This window comes from Numida meleagris, chromosome 7 (genome assembly GCF_002078875.1).
Source record: "Numida meleagris isolate 19003 breed g44 Domestic line chromosome 7, NumMel1.0, whole genome shotgun sequence".
Classification (NCBI taxonomy): Eukaryota; Metazoa; Chordata; class Aves; order Galliformes; family Numididae; genus Numida; species Numida meleagris.
Window position 1 is genome coordinate 28063929 of NC_034415.1, and position 12809 is coordinate 28076737.

Below are 12809 nucleotides of genomic sequence, written 5' to 3' on the forward strand. Positions count from 1 at the left end.
GCAAGTACAGCAGATATCATTTTCATTTCCAGAATGGCCTAAAAGCAGTAGAAATTGTACTAAAAGACTCGAGAAATATTTGGTAACTTGCAGCCAACCACACAGAGCCCTGTAAACGCTGCCTCAGGCAACGTGTGGGTACATCAGAATTCCCTGCTAGCATCTCTGAGAAGGAACTGGGAAATAGTGGAACACCTACAGGTGCTGTAGGCAGCACAGAGCGAGCACAATTATTTGCATTATTTCTGGTTTTGCATTGATGTCAGGCCTGGTAGATCTAGCAGGAATCCACGTGCTATTCTTTCTGCATTTTTGGAAAGAAACAAGCGCCTAGCTGAGTAATCACTGCAAAAAGACTTGATTTTGCTACGGTTAAGGTCTAGTAAAACGTGACACAGCAATGGGGAATGGGACCTTTTCCTTTCCAGATCTGACTGTTCAGAAGAGTTTCACCAGCTCTTTGAAGGGGAACATAGCCTAGTTCTCTTCTCCGTGGCAGTTTCCGCCTTTTCTGCCCAGGAGAGTGGGGATCCCGGTTGTGTCTGCAGAGTACTCCCAGTTCCCTTCGAGTTCAGGTGCTACCAAGGTAGGAAAACATTCTAGCTTCTGCTTTTAAGGCAGAACACCGGTGTCAGCTGCTCGCTGCTTCTCTTCAACCGGCAGCCAGGAGGGAGAGGCACCGTCTGCAGCAGCAGCAGCAGCAGCAGCAGCGCTAACTTCTGCCGTTCTGTCTCTGCCGAGAACCCAAGCCCCGCTGCCCTCGGGGCCCCGACAGCTGCGCCCCGCAGCCCGAGCCCCGCTGCGCCTTTAAGGGGCGGGCGGCGCGGAGCCGCGCGGGGCGGGGAGCGAGCGGGGCCGGCTCCCCCCGCGCCCGCCGCCGCCGTGCCCGGAACTCAGAGCCCGGGCCGGCCATGGTGCACATCGTGACGGTGAAAACCAAGGCGTACGCCGACCAGAAACCCGGTACCAGCGGGCTCCGCAAACGAGTCACCGTTTTCCAAAGCAATGCCCACTACGCCGAGAACTTCATCCAGAGCATCCTGGACACCGTGCCGCCGGCCGAGCGGCAGGAGGCCACGCTGGTGGTGGGGGGCGACGGCCGCTTCTACATGAAGGACGCCATCCAGATCATCGTCCGCATCGCCGCCGCCAACGGGGTACGCGGGGCTGGGGCTGGGGCGGCTCTCGGCGCGACCTCGGGCCTGCGGGGCAGGAAATGCCGGTGACAGCGTTACCTGCGGCTTCGTGCCCCTTTGGTACGGGCGGGTGCACGGGGACAGGCCGGCGGGGATGGCTTGGAACCGAAGGAGGTCGGATGTGGGGAGGAAGTTCTTCGCTCAGAGGGTGGTGGCAGTCCAGCACTGCTGCCCACGGCTGGGAGTGCCCCATCTCTGGAGGTGCCCGAGGCCGTGGGTGGGCCCTGGGCAGCCGGAGCTGGTGGGGACACCCAGACTATGGCAGGGGTGAAACTGGGGGGGCTTTAAGTTTCCTTCCAACCCAACTATTCTGTGGTCTGTGAGCAAAGAGGTTGGAGAGGCTCTGTCTCAGTGCTGCTTCTTGCTGAGGGCCAGAGTGTTTTCTACCTAACAGCATATACCGGTGGTGAGATGTGCTGGGTGGGCAAAGAGGTGCCCTGCCAGTGCTGCTGAGACCACAGCCACATCGGGTCACCTCTGTCACAGCACTTGGTCAGCCTGGGGCTAGCCCAACAGGGACAGCTGGGTCTGGAGAGTAAGGCCTATCCTTCCCCTTGGCCTTTTCCAAGTGGAGAATGCCCTCTCTCCTGGGCCACCTGGCTCCTGCTTGTCAGCAGCAAGCTTCCCTCCTTGCGGGGCGAGGTGAGGATGCTGAGTGGTTAAGGTCAGGCATTAGAGTGAAACCTAACAGTTACCTGCTTCAATTTCCCAGCAATAGTCAGATCTCTAATTATTAGGCTCAAAGGGAACAAGACAAAGTGTGAGACTGCTACTTCCTTATGGCTTGAAGAAGCAGATAACTGCCTTTTTGGACCACGTAGAAATTTGCTTTCAGTGACACATGGTGATTGGTCAGCATTCAGTCTGTGTCCCATGTAGCTGAGCACCAGCCTTGCCGGGTGCACCTGTGAGTGATGGGTGCTATAGCCTTTCCTGTTGGGAAAGGCACGGCCACAGTTTTATTTGTTTGTTCTAAGGAGAGTTGGAGCTGAAACATGCAGCCTGACAGCACCTTGGATGCCTATGAATAAGCTGACTGGGAGGTTTGTTCGCTTGGACAAAGCCTTGGTTTGTTTAGGCTCTCACCCTGGTGGGCTGTGGCAGCCTTCCAAGCAGTTCTGCACTCTGTGCCTTGGTCCCAGCAGCGAGCAAGGGGCTGAAGGTGCACCAGGCTGGGGCTGAGTGCTGTTTGCTCAGAGCCCTCTGCTCACATCGTGCTGGTGCTCATGTATGTGCAGAATTGCAGTACTGAGCTCTGCAGAGCAAGTCCTAGGTCCTGCTGGCCGGTGGCCATTTGCCTTGCAGCATTTTGACCGAATTGATTCAGGGTGGTAGGAGAGAATTGGCTCCAAAGTGAGAAAAACCTTCTGGAAAGGCAAGAAGGGAAACAGGAAGCAGAGAGAGAGAAGAGTGGATAAATACTTGGGTTAAGAGCCACGACGTCGGTATATGGAGTGAGAAATTTTACTTGACAAGCTTTTCATTCTGAATCACTAATTTATAAAGCAAGGAAGTGGCTGTGGCCCTGAGATGGGATGTTAGGCTTTTTCAAGCAAAGATTAAGTGATAGGATGAGAGGTGATGGCCTCACATTGTGCCAGGGGGAAGTCAGGTTGGATGTTAGGAGAAATCTCTTCTCCAAAGAGCGGTCAGCACCGGCACAGGCTGCCCAGGGGTGGGGGGAGCACTGTCCCTGGGGGTGTTACAGAGCCAGGGGGATGTGGCACCGAGGGGGTGGAGTGGGGTCAGACTTGGTGAGCTTAGAGAGCTTTTCCAAGCGTATTGATTCTGTGGTTCTCTACCAGTCATCTCCTGATGCAGGTTCTTTCTGCCCTTGTAGCAGAACAGAGACAGCGGTATGGACTTGTTGCAGTGCTATAGAGAGCCATAGAATAAACCTTTTTTTTTTTTTTTTTTGCCTCAGAGTTGAAGAGGAGTGGCAGTGGCAGTCAGAAGCGCTACAAAATCCTGGATTTGAGTGTTCTTTTATTTTTGTAAGAGAAGGAAGAAGATATCTAAGGGAGCATTGGAGAGATGAACAAAATATTCCCCAAATCTTTAACAAATTAACTGTAGATGTAAATCAGAATTAGTAACCAGGCGAGGTACTGTGATGTGCTCACTAAAATGCAGAGCCTAAAGAAGCTTGATACAATTCCTGGCTGAGTGTGAATTGCATGGGCCTTAGTAAAACACGAGTATTGCATTGCCAAACTTAAGAGTGGCTGAACCACCAGGTCCCAGGAAATGAGGTGGATGGAGAGTTTCTTTAAGTGCAAAGTGCCCATTTGCAACAAGTTTCTGTGTATTTGCTGTCCTGTTTTGGAATAATTGGGGGATGCTTGCTTCCTGGTTTCTCTCTGTAACTGCATATGCTGGCTCCCTGATAGCTATCGCAGTGCAGTTGAGTAAGAGCCTTACGAATATCCTGTTTCATCAGAATAAATGTGAAGTAACTGGAGGTCAGCCACCCTTCCAAGAGAAGGATGAGCTATTCTGTGTAAGAAACCCAAAGTTCTTGGGCACCTGCTGCCACCTGTGAGCGGTGTGCTTTCTTACACAGCAGTAGCTCACCCTTCTCTCTGAGTGCTGGGGTCTGGGGGGGTCTCCTGATGCCAGCAGCCAGGTCTCAGTGCAAGGCTCAGGCATCTCATGGAGAGAAATAGCGAGCCATGTAGAGAAAATGACACAGGTTGCTGTACTGCGCTGCTTTGTCAGCAGTAAAGAAATAATAAAGATAAGTCTGGGCTTGCAGCCCTTTCTAACAGCTTTTCTGCTTTTGATCACCTAGGTGTGTTGTACCAGGATGAGTGTGCTTGTCTCGGGGCAGCCAACCTGCCACTTGTGCCAAAGCAGGTGCTGGATAACAGTATTTCTGGTCCTAGGGAGTAAGAGGTGGTGGCATCAATGCTTTAAGTGGCTTTAAGGTCTGGTAGAGTGGTCCTTCAGGTGCCACAGGAGAAACCCCGAGGACCGCAGTTTCAAGTTGTCAGTTTCACAAAGCAAAGGGCAAGGTTGCTAAAGAGAGTTCTAGTTTAGTCTCCATCTGGAACGGTTAGCATACACCTAAATGCTGGTGTTGGAACAGCAACAACTCAGTTTGCGCTTTTGTGGTTAAGAAGTGTTTATCCTATTTATAAGGTTGCATTTATGTAAGTAAACTAACATAGACACTGTTGGTTTTGCTATTCCCAGTTGGCATGCAGCGTAGCCTCCTGCTTTGTTTTGATCTGTTGTGCCAAGTTTCCTTTGTGTTATTCCCACTTACTTAGTAAGCCTGGCTCCTTAATTACATGAATAAAACTTAAAACCTTTTTGTCATCACCTGTCAGAGTAGAACTGTGGCTGTACTGTAGCTTTAAGTCAAAAGTGTGCACGAATTACAGAACTGAGGCTGTAAATCTCGATCAGATCACGTACCTAGCAGCAGGGTGATTCACTAATGGTGTCACCTGCTATTTAACAAGTTTAGTGTGCCCCAGTTCCTTTGCAAAGAGAGATTTTGCAGTGCTGCAAAGTGTCTACTTGCAGCGAATTGCTGGAAGGTGTTTTGAATGCTGGGCAGTGCTTTGCATGCTAAACTCTAACCTGGATTTGTTTCACTGCTGGAGGATAAACAGAGCTCTACTAGGAATACTGCTCTCTACCCTGCAAAGTTTGGTTTCTGGGCTTGGCTGCTCTTGAGCTTTTTCCCCACTCAATTATCCCAGGGAAACCAAGTGTTTGAATTCTGTTGCACTGCTCAGCAGCTCTTTATTTGCTTAATTTGGTAGTTCTGCTTTGTTTTCTTTGTGTTCTTCTGCCACGGTTTCCTTTCTGACGCTCACTCTTACTTGTTTCTCCTGCATGGATTTTAAGTTGAAGGCTACTAAGGCAGTGCTGAGGCTGTCCGAGCCCAGTGCCTTTTTGGAATTTTAAACTCTGGAATAATAACTCTAGAAACTCCAGCTGAAGGGAAGAACTGGGCTGCTTTGAGTTAATCTTTGCAAATCCTTCAGACAGAGAGCTGAAATCCATACTAACAGGGGCTTAACCGTAATCTCCTGTAACAATGGCTATAGGCACACACCTTGGCTCTGGCTGTGCTGGGACAGATTGTACAGAGCCTGATGCCTTTGTCCTGGTAAAGTTTGGGATAGGTGAGCTGAACTTAAGGAGTGCAGCCTCTGTGTTTTATGGCTGAGCTCCACCAGGAACAAGAAATGCATTCAATGGGTTTGTATTCTTTCATCATGGGTCTCCCTGAACTAAACAGGGGAGTGATTAAGGCTTCAAATGATGAACTGAAATATATCTTAGAAATAAACAGAAATGGCCTAAGAGAGAGAAAAGCTAAAGGGGCAGAAAGAATCAAAGTGTGGATGTTATCTGGATGTTTACAGTCATAATACAAGCTGCACGTGGCATATGAAGCATCAGCTCTGCAGAACTGAGGACGAGAGTAGGCCACAGAGACTGTTGGCAGTATCCTACAATTGTCCAGAAAAACAAAGACCGTTCTGACATTTTCGGATAGGGTTGCTGTAAGTGAAAGCTGGGAAAATAAGTCTTACAGAAACATGGTGCCTGGTGTGGGGTACCACCCCATCCCATGGATGGGAAGCGTGCATTTGTTTGCTGCAGGGGAAGGGCGGCTTGTGGCCATGGGCAGGTGTGAGCATGCTCCAGAGAGCTGACCTTTGGATGGAAGGTTTCTCAATCCTGATTGTTGCTGTGTGCTCCTGTTGTGGCAAAGGGGATCAGCCCCTGCCTGCGTGGCAAACCTGGAGCCATTTGTGGGGTCCGGAGCAGCCCTGCAGGTGATAGCTCCATCCCTAGCCCTGCAGAGCTTGCTTCCCAGGTATCTGCTTTCTGCCACCCACCTGGCTTCTTTCCTGGTCCTCACTGGGGTGCAGTGTAATTACGGAGCAACACATCCCCTGCAGGGACCGCAGGATTTCTGTGGGCAGGAAGGAGTTAGGGAAATGTCATTTCTGTTCTGAAGGAAAGCCATGAAATAACTGCAGAATACCCCTTTTGGCTTTTCATAGTGTGTGTCTGTCCCATCCTCCCCTTCCCAGCTCTTTTTCTTTCTTGAATGTTGCATACAAGACTGAGAGGGATGAGAGAAGGTGGCAGAGCCCCAGCTCATATATGGGGGACAGGGGATGGGGCAGGGGTCAGCAGCACCAAGTGCAAGGAGGAGTTGTGTGCTCTGATGTTTTGCTGAAGTTCAGGTTCTCTCGAAATAGTCTTGTTTGTATTTTTATCATTAACCAAAGTCAACAGTAAGTTCATAGCTTTGACTCTGCTCTTGCACGCCTAAAGTGAATGGGAACCTACGTGAGCAGATGGCTCTGCCCCGACAGGTTGGCTGTTTGGAGGAGAAACGTGTGGAACTGGAGACCTACGAAGTGTGACCACAAGGGAAGGCTAAGGAAATTGGGAAATTGGGATTATTTCCTGTAGAAAAGAGAGGATACTGTGAGCCTGTGTGTTAAAGGTTTATTTTAATGTGCAGGAAAGTGTCAGGAGGAGGATTATGATCGGTTTGTTCTCTGACAGCTCAGGAAGACTTAAGCTGCAGGGAAGGAGATGTAGGACAGAGTGCAGAAAGATGCTTCTGACTGCACTGACACCACACCTGGAGACAGGGGTTTCAAGAACAGGCTGCAGGAGCTTTCTGAAGGGTGCCTGGGGGATGCTGGATCCCGCACCAGCTTTGGGGAGGGATCAGAGGACCTGCTGAATTCCTTTCCATCCTGTAAGTGATTGCAGGTGTCTGAGCAAAGCCTCCCAGGTGATGAATCAAATGAGCCTTCCCTTCCCCAGGGCTGAGGTCTGCCTCTGAGCTTTCTACCCCACTGGATCTCCTGGTAAGCATGCAGACACCAGCCTCTCTAACAATCCTGGCTGGCCCATTGCTGGTGTTGTAGTTTGTCCCAAACAGTGATGCAGGTAAGCCCTGGGCAAGCTCAATGGACATGTCACTTCTGTCCCTGTGCTTTGCATGTACGGCCTTGCAGCTGGATTCTGTATTTTGTTTGAAACAATCTATTTCCTTTTATATATCTTAGTATGGCACCAGTGGCTATCACCTTCCTCCCTACGCTGAGTTTGGTTCCTCTGCTCAGCACGTGCACACTTCATTACGTGCCCCAGCTCCTCATGCAGTCAGCGTGTGGGCACCTCCTCAGCGACGTGGCCTTGCGTCACTGCGCGCCGTGGTGTTTTGTGGCACAAAGTGTTTGGCTGGGAGCAAGGGCTCGTAGGCTTTCTCCTGCCAGGGAGGCTCTTTCTGGGAGCTGGGCTTTGTTTTCTGTGCCACTAGAGGGAAACCTCAGCCTTTGCATGGAAACGGAGGCACTGCAGCTGCAGGATGCTGGAACAGCACGGAGATGTACGTGTAATATATACACGGATTGTTGCTGGCTGCATGGCCCACGCAGTCTTGCTGTTGCAATAAAGTGAAGATTGTCGTAAGAGGGTCTCTTTCCCCCTTGGAAGAAAATCTGTCAACGTTTGGAGCAAAGCAGTCCTGTGGGAGCCCTCACAAAGCGTCACAGTTCAGCTGTGTACACGACTCCTTTTCTCCTCCCCTCCTTAATAATGGGACAAAATGAGTCATTATGAAGTGTACGGTCCTTCGTTTTCCAGAAGTATCTGTAAAGTCCTGCCAGCAGCTCAGACAGAGGACTCTAAGCGTTATTCAAGGGGAGACCATGGTTTCAATCCAGCACTTGAGGCTGAGGAGATGATGCATCATAATAACTTCGTGTGTTTGGGTCTCTTCTGGGTGCAAGTTTCTCCAAAATTAATAACTTTCTCATAAACCGTGTTCTAATTTGAATTATTATTATTATTTTTTTAATAACTTTTGTCGTGCACAGTGCCCAGGATGGGACTCGTGTGGGTATTCAGGGGAAAGCATTGCGTTAGCAGTGTTTTAGCTGCTAATGGATTTCTCTTAGCTAAGCAAAGGCTGACTGGTGCTGCACTGCGGACGATGTCTCGGTATTTGGGGGTGGCTGGCGCCGGAGCAGTCAGGGTGTCAGCGTGGGACTCGTGTAAGCAAAGTGTGGGTAACGGATCCTCCGCCTTCCATTTTAAGAGTGACCTTTAGCTTGCTGGAGGCTGCAAAACGCTGCCGTGCCCGCGGGAGGCTTTTCCTCCAGGGCCACGCGGATCTGCTGGGCTGGCAAAAACGCCGGGCAGCGCATCGGTGTGTGTGTGTGCGAGCGGGTGCTGAGCCACGGACGGAGGGCCAGGAGGGCGGACGGTGCCGGCGGCGGTAGCGGGGAATGGCGAGAAGCCGTGCCTGGAGGGAGCAGAAGGCAGCGAAGGAGGCAAAAATCACCTTGTGCTGACTGCTGGGACAGCGGCGTGGGGTTGCGTGTTCTCCGTGACATTGATCCTCCACGGCAAGTGCAGAGAAACATCTTCAGTTACAGGAGCCGTGTTCAGCTCAACGTTCAAGGAGCTATTTTTGGGTGCTCGGCAACTTTGCTGAGCTCCTGTCCAGTAGGTGTGCCATTGCCGGTGTCGAGACTCATACATTTTTTTTGATTATTCTTTTTTTTTTTTTTGTATTTAATTGTAGTTTACTTCTTAAATGCGTTTATTTGAAAAAAGAACATGGAAGCTGCTCCTCTGCCTCTGCTGACTGTGCCAACAGCTCCTTACAATGATCAGAAACCGGGAACCAGCGGATTACGGAAGAAGACCTATTATTTTGAATCCAAACTGAACTATCTGCAGAACTTTATCCAGAGTATATTTTTTTCCATAGATCTAAGAGATCGCCAAGGATCTTCTATGGTAGTTGGAGGTGATGGAAGGTACCTTAATAAGGCTGCAGTGGAACTGATAGTCCAAATGGCTGCTGCCAACGGGGTTGGTAAATGCTAGATGACTAAATTCCTATGGTTGTATAGCTGACAAATGCAGAAAACCAAAATAAATTAGTCAGTGTGAGATTGAATTTCCCCACAGATTTTATTCAACTGCTAACAGATAACTTTTCAGTGGAAAATTGGACTGGTAATACTGAAATTATTACTGCTTAACTCATTTTTAAGCAGTGCAGTTGGATAGAAGTATGTGGAAATACATGCGGAGCAAAAAAAAAAATAAATAGTCCGTGTCTTCTGTATGTTCCCATTTTGTGCTTTGACATGCTACAAGCTATTGGCACTTGTGGGCTTCGTAATGTCTCCATCAGATTGCAGAACCCTGTTAATTTTAGGAAAAGGAGCGAGCAATAGAGCCTGGCTCTCCCGCAGCTTGGCAGAAGCTGTGCCAGCTCTGAGCTGCTCAGCAAGTGGAAAGGCAAAATGTGGGCTCTGTTTCTCAGCAGGTACGAGTTGTGGCTGTGTGGTTTGCACTCCAGAAGCCTTTGAACATTGAAAAGAAAGTTAGCAGTGAGTGCAGACCCGTACAGCGATCTCTGGTTGTGCGGGAAGCAGATCGGACCAGGCTGTTTGCAGCAGAGCACGGCTCAAGCACCGCAGTGCTATTGGGCACTGGGCTTGTAGCTGTGCTCCCTGTTGCTTTTTAAGAAGAAAAAACTCTGCTGACTGTTCTGCGTCTCTTAACGCAGAGCAAAACTTTACGCTAAGAGATCTGGCTTATGGGAATGTGTTTGACAGACAAGCTTATCCGATCACAACAGGGTGATTTGTAATGAGCAATCGAATAAAAGGAGAGAGAGAGATGTATTTTTAAATCAACATGTTTTCCAGCTGGAAAAGAAAAATCCTTTGGCCTTGCAAATTAATGTGTTCCTCTTAAGTCAGTGCATGGGCTGAGCAGAAGAGCTGGAGAATGTGCAGAAAGCAAGAGCCAGGCCTGCTGCCTGGGCTTCTTGACACCAGGACAAGTTTCCTGCTGGTAAAGATGAGATTAAGCCGATCTGCATCAGCTGAGACTTCTCTGCTGCACTACTTTCCAGCAGTGTGTCCCATGTCTGGCTAACGACGAGTTTCACTGTTGGGCTTGGTATTTTCTGTTAGCCGTTTTTATGTAGTCTGGCTAAAACCTGTGACTTTATTCATCAGCTTTGTGCTAATCTCGCTCTGTGGAGCAGAAGAGATGAGTCCAAGGATGTGTTCAACTATAAAAAGCCACGAGGGAGGGCATGCATGTCGTATTTTGGATGTGCAGAAGTGTCTGTTGGCTTGTGCCAGAGACAGGTGCTGTCACCTCCACAGATGCGGGATCAGCAGGATTTCCGAGTAGCTCTGAGCATGCTCGCTGTGCCTGCGGAGCATGATTCACGTTGTCTGTGTTAAATGCCAGTTATGGGGTTAAGGAAGTGTCCAAGGTTGTTTGTCAGCTTAACGTGAAGGGTGCACAGGGGAAGGTCTGTGTTCAGGGCTATACTGGCACGGAGCATGGGCTGTTTGGAGCTGTATGACTAGCGTCCTCAGCCTGGAAAACATGGTTTTGGGGTAAAGAACACCAGAAGCATCAACCTGTGTCACTGGGGTGCGGAGGGGACCCGTGGGAGGCCCTCGCTGCTGAAACAAAGCATGAAGCGGATAGAAAGCAAAACCCACGTAGATCAGACTGCTACAAATTTGATGCTTGGCATAATGCATCCTGTGATCTAGATAGTCGGGCACTATAAGGGCAGCAGCACTAGGTTCTCTGACCAGCTGATAGAAAGGCCTTCACACTGGGTTTCTAAGCTGCCGTTTCAGGTCTATGCCCGTGGCTTGCTGTAGGCACGGATATCTCAGCTCCCCACTCACCTGGCAGCCGTGCTGTGCAGTAACCAAAGGGCAGCACAGGGGCTTAGCGCCCGGCGGTGCCACAGGCAGGAATGGCAGCCATCCCACATAGCCAGCTTAGCACCGCGCCAGGCCTTCGGGCTGGGCAGGCTGGCTTTTGTCTTCTGGTTCCTCTTGCCTTTGAATGAAATTCCTCCTCTTTTCTCGGTTGTATTCAGGGTCTAATCTCCTTGGCTGACGGAGAGCGGTCTGGTGTATTTTTAAATCTCTATCACCTCATTTGGGGGCTACAGTAAGGGGCATGTTCTTCCAGAAAAACATTTATCTTGTGTTTTACTACATGAACCCCGGCAACTGGATCCTGATTACCTTGTGCTGCTTAGCACGTTGGTCTGGATTTAATCTCAGTGATATTACCGAATTTATGGGAGGGAGGTGCGTTACCCGCTGAGAGTAAGAGAATCTGCATGTGGTCCCGTGGGAGCAGTGATGATGATCGACTTTTTGTTTTGCTTTGGCTTCTCTCAGCCCCATTGTGTCTTTTGAAAGCAATGTTGGAGACCACAGGCAAAGGTTTTTTTGTTTTGTTTTGTTCAGATGCCTCTGGAAAGTGCAGGCTGCCATTTCCAGCGTTCATAAGCGAAAATGCTAAAAAGGCACAACAGAGCAGGGTCAGATGCTGACCTTCAAGTTATATAGCAGAGGGCTTTGCAGCCTCCCAGAATCAATCTATTTGCTTCAGGACCTCTGCCATCCAGGTGCCCCCTGACGAGGCTCTGCTCTACCTGTTGCTGGTGTTTGGTGCTTTTGCTGTTCTTGGAATTTAAGGCTCCAAGTAGTTTGTTCTGCCCTTTAATTTTCAGATTGGCCGCTTGGTCATCGGGCAGAACGGCATTCTCTCCACCCCAGCAGTGTCCTGCATCATCAGGAAAATCAAAGCCATCGGCGGCATCATTCTGACGGCCAGCCACAACCCTGGTGGGCCCAATGGAGATTTTGGGATTAAATTCAATACAGCCAATGGAGGTAAAGTTGCTTGGTCGATTCTTGTTTGCTTTGTTTCTGCTTGGCTTGCCTTGTGTTGGCAACAAAGAACCCAGTTTAATTGTTTTAACATCAGAGAGGTTCAGTGAGTGGCCTGAGCAGTGAGTGGATTTCCCTAAACATGGAATTATAGTGGCTGAAGTTGGCAGGGACCTCTAGGTCCATCTGCTCCAACCCCTGCTCCAGCATCGACACCCAGAGCAGCTTGCTCAGGACCACATCCAGAGCAATTGATGTGCTCCTTGGTATTCGTAGTGAGGCATTCCCAGCCCCAGGCCTTTTCATGTAGCTCTGCAGTGCTCTTCCCTCACACTCTGTTTCTTTAACTTCTCCCCCCTTGCTTGTTATATCTTATAGGTCCTGCTCCAGAAGGTATCACGGACAAAATTTTCCAAATTAGCAAAAAAATTGAAGAATATGCAATCTGCCCAGATCTCAAGGTGGACCTGGGTACCATTGGAAAACAGCAGTTTGATTTGGAGAACAAATTTAAACCCTTTACAGGTAAATGACTGTTCTTCCCCTTAGGAAGTTTCCTTTCAGGTGAAGCTAGCACGGGCCTCTGTAGAACAAGGACACTTGGTGCTTCGAAGGGCACATGGTCATTCTGACCTTCCCTTCTCATCTATTGGATAATCCAAGCAAGAATATCTGTCCTGGTCATCATAGATTTTATTTATTTATTTATTTATTTGCCTTCATCCCACCTTGTCTAGATATTTTAATTATATCGTTGTTTCTGTTTGCTTGGCCCATTAGTTGCAAAGGTGCAACTGTTTCAGACTGTCAGGTGCACAGTTCACGCTGACGTTGGTGGAGATTGGAACTCTATTTTTATATGTTTTTTTTTTTCCTCTAA

The 12809-nt window shown here is 49.3% G+C and overlaps 2 protein-coding genes across 4 annotated transcripts in view; both read left to right on the plus strand.

Annotated features, from left to right (window-relative positions):
* The window catches only part of EFCAB7 (EF-hand calcium binding domain 7), a 36469-nt gene extending 35754 nt beyond the window's left edge, over positions 1 to 715 (plus strand). The window contains exon 15 of the transcript XR_002441337.1: positions 429 to 715. The gene's annotated coding sequence lies outside the window, so the exon portion shown is untranslated. The remainder of the gene's footprint in view (positions 1 to 428) is intronic.
* PGM1 (phosphoglucomutase 1) overlaps positions 840 to 12809 on the plus strand; it is a 30455-nt gene continuing 18485 nt past the window's right edge. Inside the window, exons 1-3 of one of the 3 annotated variants that reach the window (XM_021405391.1) lie at positions 840 to 1157; positions 11770 to 11932; positions 12308 to 12454. In XM_021405391.1, coding sequence (XP_021261066.1) covers positions 912 to 1157; positions 11770 to 11932; positions 12308 to 12454 — 556 coding nt within the window. In that variant the 5' untranslated portion in view covers positions 840 to 911. Of the gene's footprint in view, positions 1158 to 8795; positions 9069 to 11769; positions 11933 to 12307; positions 12455 to 12809 lie in introns of those variants that run through there. The other 2 variants (XM_021405392.1, XM_021405393.1) reach the window with 2 other exon arrangements.